Genomic DNA, 27,633 nt, shown 5'->3' on the forward strand with positions numbered 1-27,633 from the left:
GTATATGTTCGCAAAGCGTAAGGTACTTATGAACTTCAATTATATCTACTGTCACCAGGGAGCGTGTATATCAACTTCAATTTGAGCACAATCGCGTAGTCATTTCGCGGGCACTGGTTCCCTGTTGGGTGAGCGTAAATAGGGGTAGGGGGTGTTTGTGGCGCACTTACGAAGAGCGCCTCAGCCAAGCGATATGGCCATGTAAAGGCATAATGCTTGAGAAACGCACGCGACCTAATGTATACTCTTGTATAACTAGCATAGTTCTATGCGTGGATATTAGCGTAGCTAAATGAGTGCAAAATTTATGGATCTTGCGTCCCTGGAATACGTGAGGTGGTGGATACAGATCGAGCAAGTCAGATACACGCGAGATATATTTGCTGAAGGGCAATGATAGTGATATGCCGGTGTGGGCTACTCTCTATTCGCTCTATCTATCACATCCAGATAAATTACTATCAATATCATCGGAAGCGATTTCTCTGCGTTGAATCACCCAAAGATCATATCTCATACGAATCGCCGGGCAGCACCTATTTCAACGTCATGCTGGACGAAGAAATTGGGATTCCTTTGATCCCCATAAAGTTACCGATTTGTGACTTGATACAGGAAAGTCCCGCGGACAGTAGACTTCTGACCCGCAGCGAGCACATTATTTCAAGGATCTACTGTCAGATTGGGGCCGATTATGTCTTGCATGTTTCAGTTGCAGAAGGGGGTGGCATCGACCATGACTCAAGAACTTCGAGAATGATAGCTGCTCATGAGAAATGAAAAAATGATAATTTAGAAGATTTACAAAGAGGACACAGTGTATGGTGGTTGGTAAGCGCCACACGGAAGGAAAGTCGAAGGAGAGAGCGAGAAGTGTGGGGGGCTGTCGGAGGATGTCAGGAACAACGATCGAAATGGGCCGATGCGGAAATTTTCTGGTCAAAGCGTTGAAGTAGGTACAGCTACTAGCAAAACAGAGCCTTCTTACTGCCACCATCGTTTACCTGCGGAGTACAGTGCAAAGAATGGATGGAACCATCATCATCACGCAAAACTTCCACTCTCGCCCTTCCACGCCCCCAGATGTCATGTCGGCGAAAGATAATTCACCGATCAACACGGTATCTATAATTAAGCTGACCCCGACAATTAATCTGCCCACCTTCTCCACTGAAGAGTGCCTCGCCTCTTGGCGATAGAAAAATAGAAAATGGCCCGCTTGCCAAGGTCAATACGAATGCCCGATCCCACAGGAACATGCATGCCAAGTTTCGTATCTATGGATCACTCGCATAAACCCACCGAACCCAGGTACAGTGAACGCCTCGCAGTGTTACATCCTACCAACAGTTCCGGTTTTTATAACCTCATCTTTTGGTCTTCCTCCGAGTGGCATGAAAGAGGGTGCTTGGCAACCTCGTATGAACGGGGGCGCCAGCATTGGCAACAGTAAAAACACGAGGTTTTTACGACCTCACAACGAGTGCTTGCAAGAGTTGACGAATGCATCAAGAGGATAGGAACCGACCAGGAAACCTATTTAAACGGCTTGGGATCCAGCTGAGAATGAAGAACAACAACACAACCCAAAGGCCTGAAGCCGATAGCAACAGTCAAGTTTCTCATATCCATCTCAAAGGACTTTTGATCCATTGATCGGATCTATCATTGAAAAATGAAGTTCACCATTCTTATGCATGCCCTTCTGGTGGCCATCTTTAGCCATCTGGCCTTTGCGTCTGCCATCGAAAGATCTTCTGGGCTGACTGCACGCGACGACGCCAACGGCACCGTGTCTACTCCTTACGGAGATGTCGTCAGCTCTTTCCTGCCCGATGGAAAGCACAAGCTTGAGTTTTTCAGTGACGGTGTCCTTGAAGTGACCGCCATTGAACGCGAGGATGGTGGTAAGCATCCAGGCTCTTCACACATGTCAGCCGTTGTAAGCGATAACTAACGCAAGCAAACAGGGGTCACGTTTTATGATGTTGACGACAATGAAGTCAGCCTGGACGACCTCGATGACGATGACGAATCTCTCGAGAAAAGAGTTTCCAAGTGGAGGCTGGCTATCAAGTTTGCCAAGCTGATTGCAAAGTATGGCAAGAGGGCGTGGACATATATCTACTGTGTTGGCACTGCGCCCTTCTGGAAGTGTGGCGATGAGGTATGTTCCATCTTCCCTGCCCAAGGAAATACTTGGTAGGATCGCATGGATTGAAAGTCTTGCGTTATTGACGCGTCTATAGTTCCTTGACTGCGCGTCTGCTGGTCGTCCCCCATGGAATTGCTATGAGGGAGGTCTGTGCGTCGGCATGAAGGTGTATAAGCACTGCAAGTAGAGTGCAGTAGGTCGACAATGGGGTGGAATTGATGCGTACATTTAGTCCTTTGGACCTTTCCCGAAGGGTTCGGTTGAAGTGATTCGTTACCTAACTGTTGCACAAAGAGTGTTGAATATTGAAGGAGAGGTTACCTTATATCTACTAGAGCTGAATTCAAACAGACGTTCTACTCTAATTCAGTTGGCAGGGACAGTGCGGCGGTCGCGCCGGCCAGAAGGATTTTCATTTTCTCACCCGGTTCTTAGTTTACCAAGACCTGAGGTCATACAGAGCCTCCTTTTGTCGCCTTACCAGGTTTAGGTCCTCCATACCTGTGAGACGACAATAAAAGTGACCTGATGACGTGTCCTGCAGCTGCAAGTGTATTCCTAGCCACAGTTTTGGCTAGCTTATTTCCAGGCAGGTGTTAGCCTTACAACTTAACATTTGCTGAGAGCTAGTAGCTTAGGTTATAGGAAGCACCTGGAGATGGGGCGGAGGACCTCAGGTACGCTATGGTTGCAGGCGGCGGCTGGCTTCAGCTACCAATAGTATCATGTATCTCATTCAGTTGCCTCGTTCGCTGATACAGGTGGGCGCTTAGGTGGCCCACCTCGTCGCCCCCAATGCCTTGGGCTGCGGTCGCAATCATTCTCAGTCACCCCTCACCCCTTCCCCTTCCTGGTTCTGTTGAGAATGGTTGAGTCTCCAGCCTACGTCAGGACCCTTTCGAAGCTTGATTTGAATTTCTGCCTATTAACCAGGCCTTCGTGGAAGTGGAAAATCAGGATGGACGCTCCGGCCTAGACTTAGAGCCAGGATTTGGCTCGCATAATCTTATGAGAGGCGCGACTTGATCTGTTGCAGGGACACGGCATATGGTTGAGGTTGTTTTGGAGCGACATATGATATCCTAACCAGGACCTTCGAGAGATTGCAGGTCTATAATTAGTTCACTCATGCGACATGGCAACCTCCATATGTGGTAGAGATAGTATCATCCCGTCTTGCTCTGCTCGCTTATCGATGTCATGTCTATCCAGTTAAAACCGTACGGAAGGGTATATATCTTCTGAGTACTCCACTATGCTGAAAAGGATTTCGAACTCATACGGACGGCTTTTGGCAGATGTCCTTCTAGAGGGGCGTTTTACTCGAGTATCACATGGACTGTGCGCTGAAAAAAGGGTTCAATTTGCAGTCACACTGTTCAGGAGGAGTTTTGGAAGGCAAATCAAGCTCGGGAGCTCGGAGCAGGTGCAAACGATTTGATGCCATTAAGGTTGTTGCGCACATTTGAACACGGACGTGGACGGGTGAGGACAGAGAAATGGAAGAATGCTGGGGACGATGGGGGAAATTGCTAGCAAAATACACCAATAGTGTCCTCATGTAAGGCGGTAGAAAAGACATGGGTGTATGAAAAGTTCCCTCGCAGTAACGTTGCTAATCACTGCTGTAAAGAAGGTGGGTTAAATAAGCAATTATAAATTTGGGCGGGGTTGCGGCTGAAATGCAGTGCCGTACAGTAGTTCGGCTGGAAATACGAGTTTCAAAAGAACCAAGTTGCTATGATGTCTTTCGCTAACACACCCTTGCTCCCACTCAGCCATGCGCCCATGCTGGTGCATGTTGCATTTGCCAAGCGCTCAGGATAGCGCGCCTGCTGCGTGGACGCCTGAATTTACGTTGCCTTTGTTGCCCAACGAACTGGAAATGCATCGGACTATTAACTATTAATAAATACACTTTCTTCTTCAGACGTAACTATTCATTCGAGTATCCATAATGGCAACGACAACCATTCAGTCTTTCTAATCCAGATGAATCACATGTGCTAGCATATCCATCGTTCCGTCAGGCCATGCGACTGCCCGTGTGCCTTCTCATCTCAATATGCACTTTTTCCAGCCGAACTGTTCTCTACCAACGATTCCATGCTTCGTAGACAATCCCAACGCACGCGGGACTATGGAAATTGTCTGGAGCTCTTTCGGCGTCATCATTCTTTGCACTTGGTCAATCCTCGCAGTCCACGTACCCGAGCAACTCAATGAGCTCGTACCCGGTAATAGCAAATTCAAGTCGACACTTCGCGAACTGGCGCGGGCATGCTACCCAACGTTGATTAAGCTAGGATGGATGCTATTCACCTTCCTCGTGCCCGAATTTGTCTTCGGCAAAGCACTCAACGGCTATTTACACGCAAGGGAGGTAGAAAAGGCCAAGCGGCCCGGCGAGTCCGATAAAAAGGCTACGACGTCAACTGTTAACCAGGAACAGGTCAAGGGGTGGACAGCCACTCACACGATGCTAGCGGACATTGGTGGCTTCTCTATTGATTTCCGGGGTCTGCCATTGCCTTCTCAGGGCAAGGCCGACGGGGATCTGGCAGATGATCACGGCGTCGATGTGCCAGTCCCATGCCAGGGAGACGATATCGAACAGGGAAAAAATTCATCTGCATCAACAATAAAAGTAAAAAACGAGAAAATTTCAACGCATGCGGTAACAACCGGGGATCGGCTATCAAGTTCCACTGATGCTATTTGCATCGCAGCTCATCCCGAGGACCCTCGCCTCACAGATTTCATTCAGCGGATGAGACAGGCTTTCAGTAGCCTAGGCGGAATCGATTGGCAACCACATCCAGATCACCGTTCGATAATAAATCAGCTGGCATCCGAAGGTCACATACCAGACGAGTGGTCGTTTGAGCAATTCAACGAGTGGGCAAGATCCCCTTTTTATGCCTTGTGCGGAGACAGATGGATCCTCAATGCGACGCAAATCCTGCTGGCGACGGAAAGGGGGCTCATCACCCTCCCAAGTCAAACGGCATCAGAAAGAGTCATTCATGATAAGAGCAAGAGCAGTGGCCTCATTATACTGTTGGCCCTAGTTCAGATAGTGCAGCTCGCAGCTTCTTTGATCAACCGGGCCGCCCAAGGCATAGCGATCAGCCAGCTCGAGATGCTTGCACTCGCATATGGTGTCTGTGGTATGGTTTTATTTTCCGGTTGTTGCGTTTCTTACTGGTTCACCAGCATCACCACTAACATAACAAAGGTATTGCAACGTACCTTCTCCAATGGTCGTGTCCGAAAGACGTCGGCTTACCTATCTTTGCACCCGCACTGAGGCCGGCGTCGAAAGAAGATGTCCTCTTAATCAGTCGGCAAGGGCAGGCCCGGTGGTGGTGGGGAGGAATGTTACATTTTGGCCGCACTCACACAATTCCGTACCTGTTCACGCCCAGGCAGTCCATAAGCCATGATGTCGGGACCTTGATTGCACTTGTTGTCTTCGGCTCATTCCATCTGGTTGCCTGGAGATTCTCATTCCCCTCCGATACCGAGCGACTTCTATGGCAGATCGCTTCGTTGGCCATTACAGTGATCCCGGCAGTGATACTTGTCGTTATGGCACTTTTACTGCTACAAGTTTCCGGCAAAACTCGGTCTGGCTCTGGGGAGAAAACACTATTATGGTTTAGCCTCTATCCAATGATCCTTGTTTCGGCTTTATTCACCTTGGTCAGGCTATTCCTGATTGTGGAGGCTTTCCGATCGCTGTACTTCCTGCCTCCATCTGCCTATATTGCTACAAGAAGCAGTAATATACCCGGTATCGGCTAGGTAGTTGGTTTTGAAGTTCTGTATAGGTATTTGAAGAAGCACGCAGGGTGGGAGCAATGGAAGAATGCCTAGAGATAGCGACGTGGGCCGCCGTCACGACAAAACATATATGATAACTTGCTCCCTCTTTCAACCTGACGGTTCGATGAAAAGTGACTTCTGAATACCTATTGGAGGTCCTTTCTCTATACGCATCTGTACCTATATGCTCAGATTCAAGGATGAGAGGGTTTATTCAGAATCTCTCTAAACGCCCCGTGAAGCCGTCGGAAGTATCTGTGGCACACCGCCCACCTACTATCGATAGATATATATCGTTAGAACGGTAGGAAGCAGTATAACAGGGTAGAGATGTTGGTAGATAGAGAATTCGTGGTTGTCCATATAAAATATTGAAAATATTATGATCGTTATGGAATTGGCAGAGACTGTGAGATTGGCAGGGTGGGTGGGGCCCACCCCAAGCGAATGCGCAGTGGGTAGGCGGGTGCCACAAATACGGGCGTGATCACTAGGTGTCCCTGATTAGTCTATATAGGTGCATGTGCTTAAAAAATACAACATCTTTTCATGCCATCCAATCTGAGAAAGCAAACCAACGACGAATCATGACTTCGAAGGTTCATTGATTCAGGACGTTGACTCAGCACGCTGAGCCAATCATATCAAATTGATCATCTGGCTACCGTGGTCCGCTCCCTCTCACTGGAACTCTTGCCTAGACTACTGTCGTGATGATGGCTAGCGAGCAAAGCCGGGCCTAGGGTCCATCCAAGCTGCAGAGAGAGATTGTTCTCGGTGCGAGAGGCACTGTATACAGTATTACTCTCCAATATATCGCGTCGACGATCTTCAAGCCCATTTCAACGTGGGGGGTTTGAGAGCCCCATGTCTGGGTACCTGGGGCCTCCATAGATTTAGAAAGAGCTTTTTGTGGCCTGTGTGGTCTCCGGGCCGAACGAGACACATATCCATTGTCTTACAGCCAGTCATGTAATAGGGCTGTTGAGCCCTGTCTAGGTGGGCTTCAAGTCCAGAGATGTGGATCCGCAGTTAGGCGGCCGTAGTGGGAAGGCTTTGGTTTTAGGCCCCGTGATCAGAACGGTTGATTCGGGGCTACTGGGGGCTGTAGACGTACATCCACGGCTCTGAGTCTATCGAGTGAAAGTGGCGGCGCGCATAAGGTCCTCATCTCAGGCCGGATATATATTTGCACAGCCAGTCAATACGATATGTTCTTTTTTCCAGAAGCTTTGTAGACGAGTTCAAAAAGAAAATGATATACAAGAGTAGAAACAAGCTGTAATATATATATATCATCTAAAACATCGTACACTCCAATCGCTTTTTCCTTTTACGTCGGGTATTAATCGTTTGCCAGCCTGAAAACACATCCAACCCTCAATGAACGCCAAATATGGTACACATTTTATACAAAAATATGCATATTAATGCACAGTATATCTAAATCAGGGCCTGTCCTCGGAACATACCCTCGCGAACCTCGCGGACAACATCCTTGCGGTCTTTCTTGCCAACTAGGACGACGCCACGACCACGCTTGCCCATGCGACCCAGACGACCGAGGCGGTGAATGAAGTCGATGGTGGTGTGCGGAACGTGATAAAGCACGACAGTCTTCACGGCCAAGGTATCAATGCCTCGAGAGGCAATGTCTGTAGTGACAAGGACTCTAGTGTTGGGCAGGCGGCGATCAATCTCGGGCTTCTTCTCGGGCTCCAGGAAGGGGACGGATTTCTCAGAACGAGCCTGCTTGCGAAGCAGCATGATCTCATCTGAGGTCGGGGGTTGGTCGACCTCGGTGAATTCAGCGAGGATTTCCTCCTGTTTCCGGGAACTGGAGTCACGAGAGAGCGAAACGGCATCGATACCCTTGGACACGAGGAAATTCGCGACCTCCTCCGCCTCCTCGCGCTCGTTGACGAATACGATAATCTTCTTGATCTTCGGACCCATATATGGTGTCAGAGGCCCATAGCTCTCTTCACCAATATCACCAGCTTTGCCAATGGACCAAATCACATCTGCGCAGGCAAGACTGCGGTTTCCACGGTAGGGCTCCTTATCAATATCCACCACCCCGAGTTGTACGCGTCGGGGAACGGCATGCAGGTTTGGAGTTGTCAGGCGCCTGACATCGGGATAGCGCTTGCGTAGCTGGTTGTCAAGACTGCGAGGAATTGTGGCGGAGCAGAAAATGAGTTTCTTGAGTGAGGGCGCAACTTTGTCGATGACTTCAGTGGTGGTAGAGATGAAGGACCGGTCCATCAGAGAATCTGCTTCGTCGAGAACGAGGTGGCTGACGCGGCTGAGAAGGTAAGGATTAGTTTTGGCGATGGAGGCTAGGAGATGCGGAGTGGACACCAGGATGTCGATGCCATCAGGGTGGAAAAGCGTGTTCTTGATCCGACGCGGAGTCAAATTAGAAGAAATTACTCCCGATCGATATTTAACCGAGTGAGCAAGAGCCTTAACCTTGGCTCCAACCTGTGCCACAAGCTCTGATGTTGGAACAAGAATGATGGCCCTGGGGCGACCGGCATCGGTCATCGGTGGCTCCTCTGGCTCAAGTTCGAAGGTCCGGTTCTTCAGCCTCTCCTCGCGCTCTTTAGTTTTTTGTTCTTCCAGAATCTGCTGCTCCTCCTTGTCTTTTGTCTCCGCGCGCTTCACGGCATCGACAACCGGAAGGAGATACGCCAACGTCTTTCCAGAACCAGTTTCCGCTGCAAGAAGGTATTGCTCGTATTGAGGCGCATCCTCATGAACTTTCACCGGTTGATTTTTCTTCGCGTTGGTGTCACCGAGAAGTTGTGGGATCGCGAGTCGCTGAATAGGGGTTGGCGTGACCTCTGCGAGTCCCGGCAGAGCCTGGGCGAAAATCGAGTGTCGAACCGCGGGGAGGAGAGGGAAATGGTCGAAGCTGGTGAGATTGGTGATCTTCGACTTGATAGCAGCACGACGACCGTAGGATACTGGCGACAAGGTAGTCTGCATCTTGAGGGCTTTGTACAGCGGCGCGTCGTTCTTTTCGGATTTGCCCTCTTCGCCGGAGCGCTTGAGGGCAGCCTGCGACCGGGAGCGCGGAGTGTCTCGAATGCGAGCCTCGGTCTGATTCATGCCAGCAAAGGGACCGCGGCGGTCTCTCCCAGAGCGTGGCTTCTGCAATGTGGGCTTGGCCACGTTAGGAGATAGAGCCATGCGAGAAGACTTCTTGCGCAACCGCATTGATCCCATTGCTCGCGAGGCCTGCCATGATGGGAGAAGCGCGGGGGGACGGGCAACCGTTGCTCTTGTTTGGCATAAGAAGCATATCGACGAGCGAATGGGTAGAGGCATCCTGCAGAGTCGACTCACGTGCAGTGTAGAGAGATGGCTAGTTGAAGCCGGGGGACTTAAAAACCAGATTATCAGAATGTTTTCGCGCCATTCCCTATGCGGACTAGGGCCGATCTATCGGACCTGACGTCTGAGGCATGAATGTCAGGTGACCCTTATCAGGAACTGAGTCAGCAGCACCCCCCCCACCGTTGCCATGGAGACTCCCGCGACTGTCAACACCACAACTTGCTTTGGGGTAACAAATCCACTTTCCGACCCATGGAATAGATATCGAGATCGGATCCCCTCTTGTTATCCTTCCAACATCCCTTCGTTAACCCTTTCCTTTTGAACGTTTTGGCGTTTTTACCATCGCTAGCCTGTGGAAGTTGTGGCATCTCTTTGGTGACACATTCACATTCCTGCAACGATCGACACGACTTTACGCTTCTTCCAGCACACGTACCAGGACTCGCTGTTTTCCCACGCGACGCCTGGTATTCATTAAGGCAGAGGTATGTTGCCAGCGATCAGCTCCAATTTCTCATTACCCTTTCCTCTTCGACCGAGAGATACTCGTGACTCGACACCGTGGCCAAAGCAATGCAAAATAATTGACACGTCGCAGACATCGTCTTGTTTTTGATTGTGTCTCAGCCCATCATCGTTGACGCCTTACAAGGCCTATCCACATCATCGCCATGGCTAGTGGACTCGGTCAACGGCCACTCTCCGAAGTGAGCCCAATGGCGCAGAGGCGCAACTCTCCTATCTGGAATCAGACTTCCCAGGTAATGCAACACTGATCGTGACAGCGACCGTGTAAATCAAGCTGACCTTCTCTCCTAGACCCCGAATGGCGAGTCGCCTGCCTACGATATCTCCCCCTTGAACAATAATTCCTCTCCACGACGCTTCTGGAAAGGTCGCGAGTCCCCATCTCCGTTCCCTAAGGGGGCGGAGAATCTCGCGCCCTATAACCCCGAAGGTGTCTACCTCCCGACAAGGCGCCCATCTCTCGAGGATCTTAAGCGCGTGTCGCGCGTCAAGAACCATAGCATGTTCCAGGGTGGCCAAGAATATGACCCTGCGCAAGTGTCGCTTCCTCATAGGCCTTTGGCCACTGACCGGTCCCCGCACCGAGATAGTCAGATGAACCTTGCCAAATCTCAACTCGCCGACGAGTATAGCACGGATCCACCTTCGAGACCAGTCTCACCCAGCAAAGATCAACCTTCACCGGGAAAATCTTCGTTATCGAAGGGCAGCCGATATGGCAAGGGTTTTGACCCGCAGAATGATATTTGGTCTGAGTATGACAGTGCTGGCCACCGCCATGCAAAGAGTGTGACCTTTGATGTTGCCCCTCCTCAAGTGAATGAGTACGAAATGACGACCCCCGACCCCTCTTCTCTCGCCTCCGGCTCGCGCGAGAACAGCTATGACTCCGAGGAGGAGGGTGACATCAGCTTTGAACATGAATCGTCTATCGAGCGGGATGACAGCTTCGACGCATCGCTTGAAGATACTGAAAAGACACCTGTCGTCTTGCCTGAAGACTGGCGTTTCATGAGCCCTGGCAGTGAAGACGGCGACGAAGACTCCTTCACTGAGGACATCGAAGATCACCACGCTGGGGAGCGCCCTGTATCGCGCGAAGGTGATTCCACGAGCCACACACGTGTTGAGTCCTTGGATTCTAATGGAGAACGACGTCCATTGCCTCCTTTACCCTCGGTATCACGCCTGTCTCTCTCAAACCCATCCTCACCTAGCAAGCTTGCCGCTGCTTTCGAGCTGGGCAGTGCTGGTCAGCACACCATACCTACCGCACCTGCTGCTTCTTACACCAAGTCCGATATCAATGGTGCAATGTCTCTTGAGGACAGACTCCGACTTATGATGCTTCAGGAGCAGACCGGTGACAAAAACACCAAAAGCGAAGAGGACGGCAGCGAAAAGTCAGCGAAGACCACTATGACTGTTGACGACACTGCCTGCGGTACCGAGGATGGTATTCACGGAAACAAACTTTCCAAGGAAGACGTCTTCTCTCCTCCTCGAATCTCTCGCGACTCGATTTTGAGAGACATTCGCAAGAGTGAGAGCTACGATGATGATATCTTTGGTGATGACTCCCAAATTGCATTGAGCCCCAACCCCTATGAGCATTATGATCCCGACATTCCTATTCCATCGTTGGAGGATGATGATGACGATGACTCTTCCAGCGTGATCATTAAGGAGGAAGCCCATGATGACGATCTTTACGCGATTACCGACTACTATCAGCACCTCTCCGATAACAGTCTGTCATCCAGGGACCAGAGAGCTAGGTATGATGAGGACAGCAACTACTCCCTCCGCTCTGCTGCGGAAGCGGCTGGAAACGATGCTGCCAAGGGTTCTGGCGAGACAACCCCGACTGCTGAAGAGTCGAAGGAACCTCCCTCCCAAGAGACACAACAGGGTCCTCAGCTTCCTGAGTTGGCTGAGAGCCAGCCCCTTAACATGGCCTCAATCCGCCAGTCATTGGGTGGCCCCTTGACTCCGGAGATCAAGGAAGAGCCTATTTCAGAGCCCTCGACCCCCGAGTCTGTGATTCGGCACCCCATTGGGGATGATGAAGAGCAGGAATATGAAGATGACACTGCTAGCTCCGAGGATGAGGCGATCCCGGAACCTGTGGCGACTATTCGTGCCCCTGGTGCTGGCCTCAAGACCCGGCCATCACTTACTCCGGCTGACCTGGAGTCCATGGCTGCGACTCGTCGCAAAATCAGTGGCCAACACCCACCTCCCATGCAAGCACTGACAAAGCAAATTTCAAACGAGTCCGAGAAGTCTGATCGAGAGGATAAAATAGCAGACCTGCCACCTCAGCTCACCCTGCCCTCCAACCCAACTCAGCGACAGTCCAGCCTGATGCAACTGGACATCCCATTCAGCATTCAAGAAGAAAGCCTTGGGTCCGGCCTGACCAAGGAATTTGATCGCGTGATTGAGTCCCAAAAGGTTGCATTCCAGCTCGCTCTTTCCCAACTTTCTTCCTGCCCTCCGCCGGTTCCCCAGGCTCAAACCCAGCCGGCCCCCCAAACCTCCGGATATTCCAATTCAGGCATTGCGGCAGCACCCGCTAACAACTTCTATTTTAAACAGAGAGGCTACCTCATGAGACAAAACACGAAGGTCGTCATTGCCAGCAACCGCAATGAAGAGGAAACCGCTCCCCCTGCGGAGCAGGACACGCAGGATCCGCGAGGTACGCGTTCCGCTGGCTCCTCGCCTCGCAAAGCCAGCCAGCAGACCTGGACAACAGTCCCATGGAATGGCCAGACGCGCCGTCCAAGTGTTAAGATGGCTGGTGGCGGCATCCCTAAAAAGAAGCCTGTTCCCGGATCAATTCCTCCGCTTCCTGGCCACCAGAGCAACGTGCAAGAGCCTCAACCCACGATCGACGAGAATGAACCTCTGATGAACGATGCATTCGAAGACGGAGAAGAGCGTGGTCGCCTATTCGTCAAGGTTGTCGGCATCAAATACCTTGATCTCCCTATGCCTCGTGGTACGACCCCGTGCCCTGTGTTGCGGCCATAACTTATCAATGCTAACATGAATACAGGAGAGCGCTCGTATTTTGCGCTCACCTTGGACAACGGCCTTCACTGTGTGACAACGTCGTGGCTCGAGTTGGGCAAATCAGCTCCTATCGGGCAGGAGTTTGAGCTAATCGTGCAAAATGACCTCGAGTTCCAGCTTACCCTCCAAATGAAGGTTGATGAGAGCAAGTTCTACCCGCAGGAAACTGCCGGCTCTCCGCGCCAGAAGGCATCCGCCCTTAGCCGTGTCTTTGCGTCGCCTCGCCGCCGCAAGGAACTCGATTTGAAACAGCAAATGCAGTCGCAACAAGAAAAAGCGAACAATGTCAATGCCCCCGTATATGAGAGACTCCGAAACTTGGTCGCTCGTGATGGCAGCTTTGGTCGCGCCTACGTGGCCTTGAGCGATCACGAGCAAATGGCATTTGGTCGCCCTCACACCGTCGATATTGCTTGCTTCAATGAATGGGCCGTGGACGAGCAGCCCAGTAGCGTGAAGAGCAAAAAGAGCGCGACTAGCGTGACAGCCCAGCGCCGCCCGCCTTACAAAATTGGCAAGCTGGAGCTGCAGTTGCTGTTTGTTCCCAAGCCCAAGGGTAGCAAGGACGAGGACATGCCCAAGAGCATGAATGCCTGCATCCGTGAGATACGCGATGCTGAGAGCGTTGCTGCTCGCACCTGGGAAGGGTTCCTTTCTCAACAGGGTGGAGACTGCCCTGTAAGTCGCTATTTACCACGCACTAAACTTACTGCATACTAATAATGGAATAGTACTGGCGTCGTCGTTTCTTCAAGCTTCAAGGCTCGAAGCTGACAGCCTACCATGAAACCACTCGCCAGCCCCGTGCTACCATCAACCTGGCAAAGGCCTCCAAGCTTGTCGACGACCGCCCCTCTCTCACCCAGAAGGAAACTAGCACTAAGGGTGGTGGTCGCCGCAAGTCTGCCTTTGCCGAAGAAGAGGAGGGCTACATGTTTGTGGAGGAAGGGTTCCGTATACGGTTCGGCAATGGTGAAGTGATCGACTTTTACGCAGACTCAGCCGCAGACAAGGATGGCTGGTTGAGAGTCATGTCGGAAGCAATCGGCAAAGGGTCCTCCAGTGGCAGCGGTGCGATCAAGCCTTGGGCTGATCTCGTCTTGAAGCGCGAGAGCAGCATGAAGGCTCGACGTAAGACTGCCGAGCGTCTTTCCCCTACCGGCATCCCTGTCGCCCCTGGGTCGCCTGTCGGAAAGAGAACCAGTATGATGGGAGCGCCACCGGCTTCAGCTGGATCTGGGGCGCAGGCGCCTCCATCCTCCCGGCCCCGACACAAGCACACCTTTTCTCAACCTGAGCTACCCAGCGCCGAAGCCCGCCGCCAGAAGACCCGCTCTCTCATGTTCTAAGGAAACCACCCACCCCCAACCCCCGAAATGACTGCTATGAACAAAATCTTCTCTTCTCTTCTCCTGGACATGATGTCAAGTTGTCACAATAGCGCTTTTCTATTTCTCCTTTGTGGATGGCCGTCCATACTACTTCTCTCCTGTTCTCTTGGAGAATCATTTCCTTTCTGTCATCTGGTCTTTTTTCTACGGTGCTGGCGTGTACCAAGCAGTTTTGGTTCCCTTTTGTTTTTATGTTATCACCTTGACCAGCAGCAACGCTATGACCACCGGACTACGGGACACCTCCCAATGACTTCCTTTTGAGATCCTGTTGTACTTTAATGAGACATATGCCTCCTGGTTTCCTCTTTCTTTCATGAGTCAATAGTTTTCACTGTTTTCAATGTGATTGTTTTGGATCGATCTTACACTCCCTACTTCTTTTAAGTATTAGGCAGGTCCTTGCGCCGTTATCTTCCATCTACTTAGTGTTTGAAAACCAAGCTCCACATCCCCAGCCGATTCTTTGACTCTCCCAGTCCGCCTTGTATAACAACGGTGTTATGACCAAGGATATGTGCATCGAACCATCCCCTCGATGCAGGCGTAGGATTTAGCTAGGTGTCCACTTCCGTCCAAGTTGTCTTTTCAACATCAAATGCCCACACATCACTCAGCATCTTTCCAGCCCCCTGGTGTCCCAATGCACTTGGGTCCCGCTCTCCGAACAAGGTCACCAACCATCGGCGGTCCGCAACATACATTGGAAGCAGAGCGCTCACACTGCGTGGTATCAGGCCCTCTTTCCCATCAGGCACACAACTGTGGGATGCCATGTCTAGCAGTTGGAACCGGGTGAGTAGACATCGACACTCCCACCCTACTCCGTCTTCCCATCGAACCCATTCATGCGGTGCAGCTTGCCGTCCGCAAACGCGATTGACGTACCCCCGCGCGGAGGGCCAGGAGCCGGCGCAAGCTCCGTCCATTCCTTATGCGCCACACTGAATGCCCATAGATCCGATAGTCGACCCTTCTCGGGACAGCCTGAGTGCACGTAGGTCGTGTCGTGGCCGTCGCTGGGGGTACAGTGATAGCTGCGTGCAGCAGGGTGTATCTCCCTGGATCTGGGAGATAGGAGCTGCCAGCTCGCAGAGCTAGGATCGTATTCCCAGATAGATCCTTGTTCGTCTATAGGCGTCATGGCGACGCCACCTTGCCCGGAGAAGAGATAGAATTTGCCGTTCAGTGTTGCTGCCGCGGTTTCCACCCTTGGCGAGGGAGAGGGGGATTGAGTTGATGAGGGCTTGGATGAGAAGGTTGCCTCTGGACGGGCATTTCAGTGGATGTAGGAAACTATAAATTGGTGAGTAGAGCCTTACCTCCGGCAAGAGAGAGAACATGGACGTTGTTGTCCCTTGTCCCTGGGTTCTCGGTGCCATAGCTCCCCGCCAAAGATGTATCCTTGTTCGCCTACGACGGAGAAAGCCTGCGACGAGCGCTGGAGGAGATCCGACTCGAAGACTTTAGTCCACTATGCGATAAGCTTGTCAGTGCTGCTTCGATGTGAGATATACTGTGACGGTTTGAGGAGCTGCGAAGGGCCCCCAAAATTGATTGTACCCGAATCAATGTTCATCTTGGAGAAAGAAAGATGTCAAGACAAAAAAGGACCAAGTCCTAGGCAAAATAACAAATAACCTCTAGACCATAATGCGCTATAGGCAACACTCTTAGTCTATACCGTCATTTATGGCTCTGACAAAACAATAGTATGTTTTTCATTCACGCAGAAACTGATCGAGACGATCCTGGTCCGCTTGTGAGCTATACGGCACCAAAATCAGCACTCGCCTCTTATTCTTTTCCACTCGTCAAACAAGGCGCAGCTATTTACATAAACTGATGCTCCGATTGTGGCATCGACCTACTGCAGTCCATCTCTTCCAGATATTGCCTTGACCAAAAAGCCAAAATGGGGCGAGGTCTTAACTTAAAAGTTCGTCCAGGCTGGCTTCCATAGCCGCAGTCGCAGGACTGGAGGAAGAAGCGGCCGCTTTGTACTCGTTCATACCGCCAAAAGCAAGTAATAGCCAGAGATAGTATAGACACGAGAATTTGCATAAGGAAAGAATATTGACACTCTCATCAATTTTTGAACCTGGTTGACGTAGCTTGATTCTATGGTGCTTCAAATCCAAGACTCAGATGTACTTCCGCCGTGGGGCCATCATCATCGATTGATTACGGATCATGAATGTTGCACAGGATGCAGCCCAACAGTTCGCAATTAATAATAGGGCATCTGATACGCTATCCAGATCCCAGATGTCGTACGTGTCATCTGCTCGGCATACAAAAAAAGAACGCTCAGGTGAATTTATCAGCATTTCTCTATACGAGACCAATATTGCGTGCTGCTTCTGACAAATGCGAGCATTCACCCCGCAAAGCGAGCTGATTATAAGGTCAAAATGAGATTTCCTGGGACACCTGCAACTCGGAATAGCTTTCATATCAATTCAATAATAGGAATACGTCCTTCACTAGCAACTATGGCTTCGGCAGCTGTTCACACCTCTGGTGGACATGGCCCTGGTCTGGCGCAGAAGCCGGACGTTCCGGTTTCCGATAAGCCTCATCATGTCCAGACGACTCTGAACTTCCACAAAGAGAATGAAGATGGCTCCCCTCCCTCCCCGAGCTACGTGGGCAGGCCGGAGACGTACGAGAAGCCGACGGTTCAAGTTGCGACTACCATCCACGATGTCAGCGGCCACGAGCTGGACTATACCCTAGACAGCCACGGATTCCAGTTCTACTACCATAAGAGTAGCGAGACGGACTTTGTGGACGACGAGAAGATTCGAAGGGAGTACTACGCCGAGACAGAGCAATTGCTGAAAGATGCGTACGTTGTCCGCTGTTAGGTGGATCTTTATCTTCACAAGATCAATCCCACCAGCCTGCGCCTGCTTCACCACCACGCTAACTCTAAACGACAGCACTGGAGCTTCGAGGGTTCTTATTTTCGATCACACTATCCGTCGTCCGCAACAGGATGGTTCACCTGCGACTGGCATTCGCGGACCGGTACAGCGGGTGCATATTGATCAATCCTATTCGGCGTCCAAAAATCGAGTTTCTCACCACCTTCCGGACGATGCTCCCGAGCTGCTGAAAGGGAGATATCAGATTATTAATGTTTGGCGTCCGATTCGGACCATTCTCAAGGATCCCCTCGCCGTCGCGGATGGTCATACTGTTCCGGAGAGCGCGCTGGTTCCTATCGGGCTCATCTATCCTGACCGGGCTGGCGAGACCTACGGCGTGAAGCCGGATCCTCAGATCAAGTGGTACTATCGCTACGGACAAACGCCGGAACTGGTGACGCTGATTAAGTGCTTTGACTCGAAGACCGATGGACGAGCTCGTCGGGTACCTCACACGGCATTTGTGAATCCTGAGACGGAGCATGAGGCGGCACGGGAGAGCATTGAGATTCGGGCGTTGGTCTTCCATCCCGACGATCGAGACTGATTGTCTACCTTGAGATTAGTGGTTGGTTTTGGATTTTCGTACGAGATGGAGCGATATCGATATCAACTGGGGTCATTTTGACGTGTCATCATAAGATTGAAACATCACTATCTTCAGAGGCGTATAATAAGTGGAATATCATAATGGTCATGTGCAGAAGCCATAACTCCTCTATTTTCCTGCGATTTCCTTCACAGCCGCGACGATATCGTTCGGACCGAGACCTTGAGCATTCACCTGCTCGTACAGACCGCCGCAGCCCTCTTTAATGGCCCCCATACTCTTGTACTTAGGAGTGAGCTTACGCTCCAACAGATGAGTGCCGAGGCGAGAGCCCAAACCGGTCTTCTGGGCAATGGATTCGACGACAAGCACGAAAGGAGTAGAACCATAGTCGCGGAGCGCGTCCTCATCAACGACGTTCAGGGTCACCTTGTTGATCAGCCCAACATCGAGACCCTCCTTGCGCAGGCGCTCAACGGCATCGAGCGACCGGTACACCATGTCCCCGTAGGTAACAACGTAGCCGGCGGTACCCTTGCGGATGACTTCATCCTTGCCCGGCACGAACTCGTAGCCCTCGCCGTAGAGCTTCTGGTCAGTACCCTCTTTCAGGATATAAGGCACCTTGGAGCGAGTCGAGAAAATAAATCGCATGCCCTTCTCCCAGAAGACCTTGTTCACAACGGCCTTCATCTGCTCGCCATCAGCGGGGAAGTAGAGGGACGTCGTCGCGGCATCCATCAGGCCGTTATCGGCGAAGAAGTGGTTCAGGCCAAAGTGGCAGGTGTTGTCGGCCATCTCGTCGACTCCGCTGTGAGAAAAGTGAGAGAGAACGGTGCAGGCGTTCAGGCGAGCCATGGTGATCTCGGAGATACACATCTCCAAGAACGCCGAGAAAGTGGAGAACACACCCTGGCGCTCGCCATTGCTACCGAAGCCAAAGCCGGCGGCCGCCGAGAAGTTGCCACGCTCCATGACACCTGATGCCACAAAGACTTCAGGGTGCTCGGACTGAATTGCCTTCAGGCCAGTCGAGCCAGCCAGATCAGAGTCGATGACCATGACCCGGCGAGCCGCATCTTCCTTGCTGAGACCGTCCAGGATCGAGTTCACAGCCTCCCCGAAGATGGCGCGGTTGGCACCCTTGTCCTTGGTGGAGCCCTGGTACTGATGAGGGTTCGACCGGGCCTTAATGTCATCGTAGAAAGCCAGTTGCTCCTTGCTGTATCCTCGCTTGGTGAGGTACTTGCGAGCCACATCGACCTTGAAGACGTCGTGAGCGTGGCACTCGCCCTCAACATCCTCGACACCAGGAGCCATTTTCCGGTTGACGACGACCGCTGCAGGGCCCTTGTGGTTGATCACTTCCGCAATTGCTGGATACAGAGAGTCCACATTCTCCCCTTCCGCACGAACAACGTGCAAGCCGTGACCCGCAAGGGTCTTGGCAATGTCGTAGCCCTTCAGATATATCGAGGGGTGGCCAGCAATAGTGACATCGTTGTTGTCAATGAACAGCTTGACATTGAGGTTGCGGGCGACCGCAATGCGCGCCGCCTCGGCGTCGTTTCCTTCTTGCTGAGATCCATCCGAGCCCAGCATCAGAACATTCTTATCCTGGTTCGCCATTGCGATGCCGTTGACCATGCCCCACATATGGCCCAGGCGGCCGGAACTGAACTTCACGCCGGGCGTGAGGCCCAGCTCGGGGTGGCCGGGAAGCTTGGAGTCGGCATCCCGGTAGTTCAGGAGGTGCTCGGGATCGATCTTGCCATCCATCGCGGCCAACAGGTACTGGGTCGCGACACGGTGGCCCGCCTCGTCGAACAGTGCGTCGACAAATTGATCGGGGTGCGCATTCATCATCGCCAGCAGGATGCAGACTTCCGGGGCCGTGTCGAAGGGGCCACCAGTGTGGCCCGACACGCCCCGAGCCGCACCGGTCGCGGTGAAGGCAATAATGGCATCGCGGAAGATGTTGATGTTGTTCAGAAGATCGCGTTTCTGATCAGCGGTGAGGGTGGTGCTCTTGGAGTCCAGCTTGAGCTGCTTGAACTGCTTGAGATCTACAGGGAATTTGTGCCCGCTCATGATGGTGGTGGCTGGGTAGTGTGTCGAAAGGGGGTAATTGAATGGAGTCAGAGTGCCTTTCCAGAGATTGAGCTGGAGAATTCAGGGGAGAGAAGCGTGTCTGCAGCAAAAACCGGATGGAATGCAGTCGACCTCGCACCAAGGAGGGGTGTTGACGTCATTGGCAGGCCTGAGGGGCCGGTCGTTTTGCTAGCGAAAAGTGGACTTTGCAGGGATTGTCCGGCCTGCCCGTGATGGTTTACATAAGGGCATGGGCTGGCAGGCAAACGTAACGGTGCAGAACAGTCCAGAGCCTGCAGATTGCAGTCGGCTGTTGGTTGGCTGCCGAGCATTTCGGACGCATTTGGACGGCCGTGATGTGATCCATTCGATTCGTACGGGAAACCCCTCGCCTGAAAACTCAATTGCAGGTCCGTAAAAGCAGCGCGGGTGGCCTTTCTGCTCTGCCTAAGGAGACACAAAATCACGAAATAGGCACGACTCGATGGACATCATTTAGAGTGAAGCCACCTGGTCTGCTTAGCGCGGCCAAAGTGGGTCATCGAGGCAGCCAAGTGGGACGCGATCGTCTCGGCAGAGTTACCGTGCAAGCGTGCCCGCCGGTCAATCGGATTCAGAGAAGGACGAGCAGACTGCCGTGGCCATCTGAATCTGGTGTCTCTCGCTGAAGGGAACTGGAGTCATGAAGAAGTTCGGTCAAGGAGATGATCAGCCCGGCCCAATAGAAGAATTTAAGTTATAGTTAACTTATAACTAAGTTAGGAAACTAGAGCTATGACTAATAAATCCACGCTACCTTGGCTTCCTTAGGCCTCCCGCGTTCTTCGACTCCAGCGAGGAGAGTTTCGAGTCAGAGATTATGTTCTGGTGTATTCTGGTCTCTTCTGCTCCTTTCTGGTAGATGTGCATGCCTGCGCAGCCCCCAAGATATGAGTCAAACCGGAATACATAAAGGTGGGAGGGAGTTCATCACCGGATCTCATCATCACGGGTATCCACTGAATCCACTCATACTTCGATCACTTCCTCGCTCGCTTAGAGCCTACCAAAATGACATTCCGAGTCCTAGTCTACGCGCACCGCAAGCCGGGTGTTTCGCCGGAGGACTTCAAGCAACACTATGAAGCGCACATCGATCTCTTCAAGCGTTTGGTGGGCGAGGACTTCCCGCTCACCCACCGACGCACGTACATCGAGCGCACTGCGAGTGACACCGCGGCAGTGGATGCCTCTCCTCGCAACGCCACCACCCCAGCAACCGTGATCCTCGGTCGCCAGTCAGACTACGACTTTGACTGCCTTGCGGAGCTTACATTCGCTGATAGAGCCGCATGGGACGCCTGCACGGCGAAAGTGTTATCGCCGGAGATTCAAGCGCAGATTGCCGCCGACGAAGCGAAGTTTTGGGACAGCTCCAAGACTGGGGTTCTGGTGATTGGAGATGTCACCGAGACCACCAAATAGCGCGGGCTCTATAGACAGCCGGGCTGGGCGGATGTGGTTTCGATGGAGCGGGAACCATGGGTTATTTTGAGTGCTTTTTGGTTATTTGATATGAAAATGGATTGCCTTTGTGTGTCGTGCTCATCATACTTCGTGTGTTAAATTGCAGACTGTGCATATGCCGGGTATTAACAACCAAACCCCAGGAACCCGCCACGATAGCGTCCGGACCGGACAGTAGATGACCCTCATTCGACACTGTCTCCCTCTTCGACTTTCCACCACACCCAGATAGATTCACATAAAGAAAAAAGCTCAAGAGCGGCGACGACCGATGCAATGAGAATCAGGAACCGCTTCGTGTTCGGGCGGATACCAACGGACTCAAAGCTCATGGCTAATGGGACCCCCGCAGGGGTGAGTCCGTATTCGTAGTCTCGCTTAGATGGCTTCTCCGCTTTCAAGCGTATCGCATGTGTTGAGAAAGGGGAGGAGAAGGAATGTGACGGCGTGCATGGTCGCAACGAGGGAGTGGCCTGGCGGGCGCACAATATGGGTTGGATTAGGGGTTGTCTCCAGAGTGGCAGTCTGGATCCCTGGAGGGGTACTCGCAGGGCGATAGCTGCCTTCATCGTGAAAGAGGGCTTACGCGAGAGGGAGGGGTTGCTGAGGTTCCGACGATGTTGGGTGGGGGCTGACAGCGTCGTGATGACTCGCCCGCTAGTCTGGAAGGAGCGAGGCTGCAGGTGCACGGCCAACATGAAAGCACATCACCAGACCGCATTTCTAGCAGGCGATCCTGGTTTTGACCGTCTCCCTGAGAGCTCAGTTACGGACACCGAATCTACACAGCCAAAAGCACAAGGTACCGACGAAGAACATACTCTTATTCAAGTAGACTGGCAGTTTCAAACAGAACGGTCGCTGGGTATACTCCAAGGATGGAGCCGTTATCGGCCTTTCACAGACGCAAGATGGTGTGTTGTCATGCTCTGTTCTAAGTACCCCTTACGAAATTCTGGATTCTATATCGAAGGACTATAGCCTCACACATCCGGATGGAGTGAGTTGTGATATTGATATGACTTTGTCAAGGTTACCATGGCCCAGTCCACGACCAAACTAGTTGATTAACTTGATAGTCACAGCATTAAACAGGAATTTTCTTGCCCAGGCTTCGCCAAAAATCACACCGCTCCTTGAGTTGTGCCAGGCGGACATTCTCAAATCCACGATCCACAATCACGAACTCTTCCCCAGTGTTCTGTAGCTCTGGAACCCCTGGCTCAGACGAGTTGGTCAATTTATGCGCGTTCGGGTCGCCTGTCTGGAAGAAGCTGGCGAAGGCACCAGCATATCCTTCATACACGACAGGATTCGACGTCTGCACTACATTGATGCGATTCCACTGCTTTCAAATCAGTACTGGGTAGTATGTTTATCGGCATACGCGTCATTGTAGGAGCGCCACATACATAGATAGTATCACTGCCGTGAGTCGCGGGTGAGATGGTGTATTCTCCAAGATAGCCCCTTCTCTGCGCATCCGAGGCAATCCAATAAGCCGGACATGCAAGAACCACGTCTCTGTAGATCAGACCAGCGCGGATATAGGTTGTATTATACTCGTCGATGGTTTCGGTGCTTCCTTCTGCTGGGTAGTGCTCATTTTCCACAGCCTCGATCTGCTTTGGTGACAGCCCCGGCAAGAATCCCGTCAACCACTGGTGGAAACTCGCAGTTGACGAATTATACCCGCCTGTCAACGCTGCCTTTTGTAGGCCCGAGGGTATAAAATTCTGTCCCTCGTGGCTGTTATACATCCCCCAAACAAACTCCGTGTTTAGTGTTCCACTGCTCACGGCTTCAGTCAATGTGTCTGCCAAGAACTCGCCGTCGATGACAGGCGCCCATGTATACGAGCTCGTTGTCCAGGTGTGCTCTGCATCGATAACAAGGCTCGCATCGCGGATAGTTTGCACATCGACGGACTTCAGGCAAGCCAAAGTCTCATGACCATGGCCATGCTCCGCACAGCCAGTCAAATTAGCAAGCTGGTTGTAAATATCCTCCGCCTCGGGTGCATCATAGGCATATGTCTTGGGCCAAAACGGGGAGCTGGCGAGAGCCTTCGAGAAGAGCTTGGGCTGTCCATTGCGTCCATTCGCCAGAACTTGCGCCACCACTGACCCTGCACCGGCAGACTGGCCCCAAATCGAGACATTGTGAGGGTCACCGCCAAAATGGTGGATATTGTTCTGCACCCATTTCAGGACGTACTGCTGGTCCAGGAGGCCGGGATTGAGGTCTGAAGTAGACGACGCTTTAATAGCCTTTCCAGGCAAGAATCCAAACGCATTTAATCGGTAGTTCGGATAAATAACCACGTAGTCATTCAGTGTGCTCGCATTGAGCACGGGAAACGAAGACGGGGGCATAGTGAACGCCGCATCGCCTTGGATAAATGCGCCGCCATAGAACACGACTAGCACCGGCCTGCGTACATCCTTGGATGTATCCCATGGGCGAGAAAACAGACCCAAGTATAAGCAGTCCTCGGAGCCGTTGACCGTGCGCTGGGGACACATGTCGAAGGTCTGGTCCGTATCAAAGGCGCCATTTGTAATTTGCAGCGGTGGCTGAGGGGCGCGGAAGCGGTTTTCTCCTGTGGGTGGTGCCGCGAAGGGTATTTTCCGGAAATATGAAAGGTTATAGCTTGTGTCGTATTTGCCCTGGAAGGAGCCATAGTCGAGGCGTATTAACGGGTCGTCGTATGCATCCACTACGGTAGCGAGGTAAGAGAGGGCGAGAACGAAGGTCGAAAGAAACCTCATTGTAGAAAACTATGAGCTTTGATCTATAGGCTTCAGCTTCCAGGTTGGGCACAATTTCTTCGACTACACCGTGGCGCGCGGAGTCTATATAGCCTGTTCCCATCTCAGATCAAGCAGATATCAACCGGGGAAAAGCCCGCCGCAGAAGTGTAGCTCGTCCTCTGCGGACCATGTTCGCCCATTGTGAAGAAGGAAAGGAAGCAACGAGGGCTGCTTGCGAGCATATCATTGGTGCAGTTATTGTTGACAACGATCGCGGGGGAAAGATGCGGGGGAAAGATGCGGGGATGTGAGAGGAGTGCTACTTCGGCGTCGATCACCCCGATGGCGAAAGTGGTCTTTTGAGAGAGACATGACATCATCGATAATAGAAAAAAACAGCCGTATAGGTACACTGTTGCATCCGTTGCAGATACTATGTTCGTTTTCCTGCCTAGCTAGTAGCTAGAACACAAATGTATTCCCGAATAAATACGTGACTCCCAAGCAGATACGCAAAAACCACCCGAATAACCCGGTAGACCCGGAACAAATCCTTCCATGCACCATGAGCCTTCAACACCGTAGTCCCTGTGCAATGATGTGCACTAATATTACAAAGGTTCCGTTCCTCCGAAACTGCGCTACAAACACCTCTTCATCGTAGATCCATGAAAATTAAACTGGGCATGTTTTACATTGTCATTCGAAGCCCCCGGGTCCGCCGACGGCTGGCACGGGTGTTGCGACGGGGCTCGTTTGCATCACTGGTCGGCGTTTCAGTGCGTGCGTCCGAGAGCTCTGGGGTAGGAGTGATTCCAAAGCTGATGCCGCGGTCTCGGCGGGAGACGCGCGCCTCTGAATCTGGAGACAGGAATCGGTGGATAGTGCGGTGGTCCATGACTCGGTCGGCGCGGTCGGCGCCCTTCTCGGTCTTGGGCCACTGATATCCGTAGATCTTGGAGTGTCGCTCGCATCGGGGGCACTCGCGGCGGGTCTGGTAAGAGTTGGACTGGACAAACCATAACTCGCAGGTCTGGCAGTCGACCCAGCGGTCGTACTTTTGGGCGAGCAGCCGTGAGGTCTTGGTGTAGTCGCCAGGGGATCGGACGACGGGGATTTCGGTTTCGACAGAAGCAACAATCGCCCAGTTGCGCTTGCGACGGGGCTTTCGTGCCTTTTCCATGACAGCTTGCAGGGTATCGTCTAGTTCAAACGAGTCTGATAAGTCTGAGAGTTCACTGGGGGTGGAACTCCTCGGCGGAGCGGTGGCTGCTTCTGGCTGACCTGTGATTGAGATATCGAGATGATCCTCTACGATTGATGCTCCTTGGGAAGGGTCGAGGTGGTGCAATTCTGTGGACTCTTCGATCTTCATCTTGGGCCCCGTGTCATCCACGGAAGTTGGGAGACTTGATGTCGAAGACTGATGAGATTCATCAGTAGAGCTTGGCGAGTGGCATTCAGTAGCGCCATTGTCTTGATGGTTAGTGATCTCCCTTGAGTCGATCAGAGCTATTGTGCCGTTATCAATGACTGTGAGACCGGTATCGTTCAGTTGTGATGGCTTAATCTCCCGGGTGGATGGCAGTAATGCCTCAGAGATGCACTGCACTCCTTCCGATAGTATTATCTCCTGTCTCAGCTTGGAGACCTGCCGCTCACCTCCAACGGGGGTAGAGATTACAGCAGTGTCGAAGTTAGCGTCGGGAGTCGGGGGGTTGTCTGTCTCAGGGGTCGCAGTTGATTCAGCGAGAAGCTCGGACATGCAGATCTCTTCGCGCAACTTGGAGGTCTGGCGATGGAACTTGGCTCGCATGTGCGGAGTGGAGCAGATGGAGGACAAATCTTCCGAGTCCAGGTCGGAGTCACGACGGCGTTTCTTGCTTCCTGAGTCACGATCCGCGGTTGTAGCCTCGTCCACTGATACGGGAGAAGACTCCTTGCTGTGGTCGTCCGAGTCCACCTGGGCCGACCAGCCGTTACGGACCGAGCGTTCGCAGGTTAAGCACAGACATTCGCAGTTGTCAATGCCAAAGTAGTCCTCTCCGTAGGATACCGTTATTTCTTCTCCTTCGTGAATGTCACGAGTGGCCATGACTGACATGCCCTCGGTGCCCCGAGTGACCAAGCGACCGTTGGCGTCGCAGTCGTGGTTGGCGAAGCGAGCGGGCCCTAGGAAAAAGAGGGGGTTTTGCGGCGGCTGGACATGACCACGCTGAAATCCTTACGTGTCAACCCCAGATCCATCTCTTCTTCTTTGGTCATGGCGACGAGGGTGCCAGCCAAGTACTTGATCTCCTGGCCTGCTTTGATAAACTTGCGGGCGCAAATAGCAGCCTCGTGCTGTGTGATAATGTATCGGTTCGTCGTGGTCACTTCGAACGGGCAGTCCGGGAGGTACATCTGGACATATTTGCGGAGATGGCGCCGGAACCACTCTTTCTCTCGAGAGCTGCGCAGATTTGCCAGGTACTTCCTCAGGCCAGACAACTGCAGCAGTTTGTGCTCAGCCGTCGCGACGTCCTTTGCAACGACCACCTCGTGGAGGAGGATATGGCCAACATCGTCGTCAAGGATCCCGCGGGCAGGGCTGTACTTGTTGCGATTCTTCCGAGTGGTAGTCCAGAAATAGGCCTTTCAACATATCTGGTCAGCCTACTGGTTTGGGGTTCAGAGCGCAGGCAGGAGACATACGTGATCGACCAGCGCATCGGTTGCGACGTCGTCATAGCTGGCCAGTTTGGCCAGGGTCAGACGCTCGCGGCCTGTCGCGGGAGAGGTTGAGCGCGCTTTCTTGGGCGGCATCTTGCGGCATTTACACGTAGAATAGGACACGACGCGAAGCAGCGAAGAGGTCTGGTCTTGAAACCGTGGGCAAATTGCACACGAGACGAGGAGCGTGGCGGTGCGTCGGAAGGGAGGGAGAGAGAGTGGAAGTTTGCGGCCGAGTCGAGGGTCGAGAAGGATGTGAAAGGGTAAGAAGAGAATGAACTAGGTAGACACGGCGGGCACCGGCGTAGGCAGCATGGCGTGAGGGAAATCACCGCGAGGCCAATTGGTGCTGGAAGGCTGGAGGCAATGCGCTCGTCGGCGAGGCCAAGGGGAGATTTCCAGGAACGCGGTTCGCCGGTTTTCCCTCCCCTGCACTATCTGCGCCTACGGCCCCCCTCCGCATGCACGCTCCGCCCGCCTCGGACATTTCTGGCTCCTGTGGCATGGGGGCCAATGGGTGCCAAATTTCTGGCATTTTCATTTTCCACGCTCATCACCCTGTAGCCCAAACTCGCACGTCCATCACCGCTGACTCCGCGCGTTGCCGCGTACACGGCGGCTCCCGACTTGCCCGGCCTCCAACGACTAATCCCAGATCCTAGATCAGATACTCTCGATGGATGGTCCACCGGTTTACTACACACAGTTAATGCAGTCAGGCAGTAGACCCTTGTCAGAGACGAATACCCTTGTATTA

The 27,633-nt window shown here is 52.4% G+C and overlaps 10 protein-coding genes across 10 annotated transcripts; 5 read left to right on the forward strand and 5 right to left on the reverse strand.

Annotated features, from left to right (window-relative positions):
- Positions 1-1,675: 1,675 nt before the first annotated feature.
- On the forward strand, positions 1,676-2,206 carry N7482_010398 (uncharacterized protein; the record flags this gene model as incomplete). The annotated part of the gene is made up of 2 exons (XM_056692522.1): positions 1,676-1,907; positions 1,971-2,206. The coding sequence occupies 2 exons, from the start codon at positions 1,676-1,678 to the stop codon at positions 2,204-2,206; spliced, it is 468 nt and encodes a 155-aa protein (XP_056538479.1).
- A 2,089-nt stretch (positions 2,207-4,295) lies between these two features.
- On the forward strand, positions 4,296-5,962 carry N7482_010399 (uncharacterized protein; the record flags this gene model as incomplete). Its single annotated transcript, XM_056692523.1, has 2 exons — positions 4,296-5,325; positions 5,394-5,962. The coding sequence occupies 2 exons, from the start codon at positions 4,296-4,298 to the stop codon at positions 5,960-5,962; spliced, it is 1,599 nt and encodes a 532-aa protein (XP_056538480.1).
- Positions 5,963-7,426: 1,464 nt separating this feature from the next.
- On the reverse strand, positions 7,427-9,217 carry mrh4 (ATP-dependent RNA helicase MRH4; the record flags this gene model as incomplete). The annotated part of the gene is made up of 1 exon (XM_056692524.1): positions 7,427-9,217. One exon carries the CDS (start codon positions 9,215-9,217, stop codon positions 7,427-7,429), a length of 1,791 nt encoding a protein of 596 aa, XP_056538481.1.
- A 785-nt stretch (positions 9,218-10,002) lies between these two features.
- bud4 (uncharacterized protein) lies at positions 10,003-14,289 on the forward strand (the record flags this gene model as incomplete). The annotated part of the gene is made up of 4 exons (XM_056692525.1): positions 10,003-10,092; positions 10,151-12,866; positions 12,924-13,618; positions 13,672-14,289. 4 exons carry the CDS (start codon positions 10,003-10,005, stop codon positions 14,287-14,289), a joined length of 4,119 nt encoding a protein of 1,372 aa, XP_056538482.1.
- A 599-nt stretch (positions 14,290-14,888) lies between these two features.
- On the reverse strand, positions 14,889-15,674 carry N7482_010402 (uncharacterized protein; the record flags this gene model as incomplete). Its single annotated transcript, XM_056692526.1, has 3 exons — positions 14,889-15,093; positions 15,156-15,595; positions 15,654-15,674. 3 exons carry the CDS (start codon positions 15,672-15,674, stop codon positions 14,889-14,891), a joined length of 666 nt encoding a protein of 221 aa, XP_056538483.1.
- A 1,152-nt stretch (positions 15,675-16,826) lies between these two features.
- Positions 16,827-17,811, forward strand: N7482_010403 (uncharacterized protein; the record flags this gene model as incomplete). The annotated part of the gene is made up of 2 exons (XM_056692527.1): positions 16,827-17,182; positions 17,277-17,811. 2 exons carry the CDS (start codon positions 16,827-16,829, stop codon positions 17,809-17,811), a joined length of 891 nt encoding a protein of 296 aa, XP_056538484.1.
- Positions 17,812-17,982: 171 nt separating this feature from the next.
- N7482_010404 (uncharacterized protein) lies at positions 17,983-19,905 on the reverse strand (the record flags this gene model as incomplete). The annotated part of the gene is made up of 1 exon (XM_056692528.1): positions 17,983-19,905. The coding sequence occupies one exon, from the start codon at positions 19,903-19,905 to the stop codon at positions 17,983-17,985; it is 1,923 nt and encodes a 640-aa protein (XP_056538485.1).
- A 1,050-nt stretch (positions 19,906-20,955) lies between these two features.
- On the forward strand, positions 20,956-21,369 carry N7482_010405 (EthD domain-containing protein; the record flags this gene model as incomplete). Its single annotated transcript, XM_056692529.1, has 1 exon — positions 20,956-21,369. One exon carries the CDS (start codon positions 20,956-20,958, stop codon positions 21,367-21,369), a length of 414 nt encoding a protein of 137 aa, XP_056538486.1.
- A 1,129-nt stretch (positions 21,370-22,498) lies between these two features.
- On the reverse strand, positions 22,499-24,182 carry N7482_010406 (putative carboxylesterase; the record flags this gene model as incomplete). Its single annotated transcript, XM_056692530.1, has 2 exons — positions 22,499-22,756; positions 22,824-24,182. 2 exons carry the CDS (start codon positions 24,180-24,182, stop codon positions 22,499-22,501), a joined length of 1,617 nt encoding a protein of 538 aa, XP_056538487.1.
- A 673-nt stretch (positions 24,183-24,855) lies between these two features.
- N7482_010407 (Histone-lysine N-methyltransferase set9) lies at positions 24,856-26,969 on the reverse strand (the record flags this gene model as incomplete). The annotated part of the gene is made up of 3 exons (XM_056692531.1): positions 24,856-26,336; positions 26,393-26,798; positions 26,859-26,969. 3 exons carry the CDS (start codon positions 26,967-26,969, stop codon positions 24,856-24,858), a joined length of 1,998 nt encoding a protein of 665 aa, XP_056538488.1.
- Between the last annotated feature and the right edge of the window lie 664 nt (positions 26,970-27,633).

This window comes from Penicillium canariense (assembly GCF_028826845.1).
Source record: "Penicillium canariense strain IBT 26290 chromosome Unknown utg000008l_segment0_segment0, whole genome shotgun sequence".
Classification (NCBI taxonomy): Eukaryota; Fungi; Ascomycota; class Eurotiomycetes; order Eurotiales; family Aspergillaceae; genus Penicillium; species Penicillium canariense.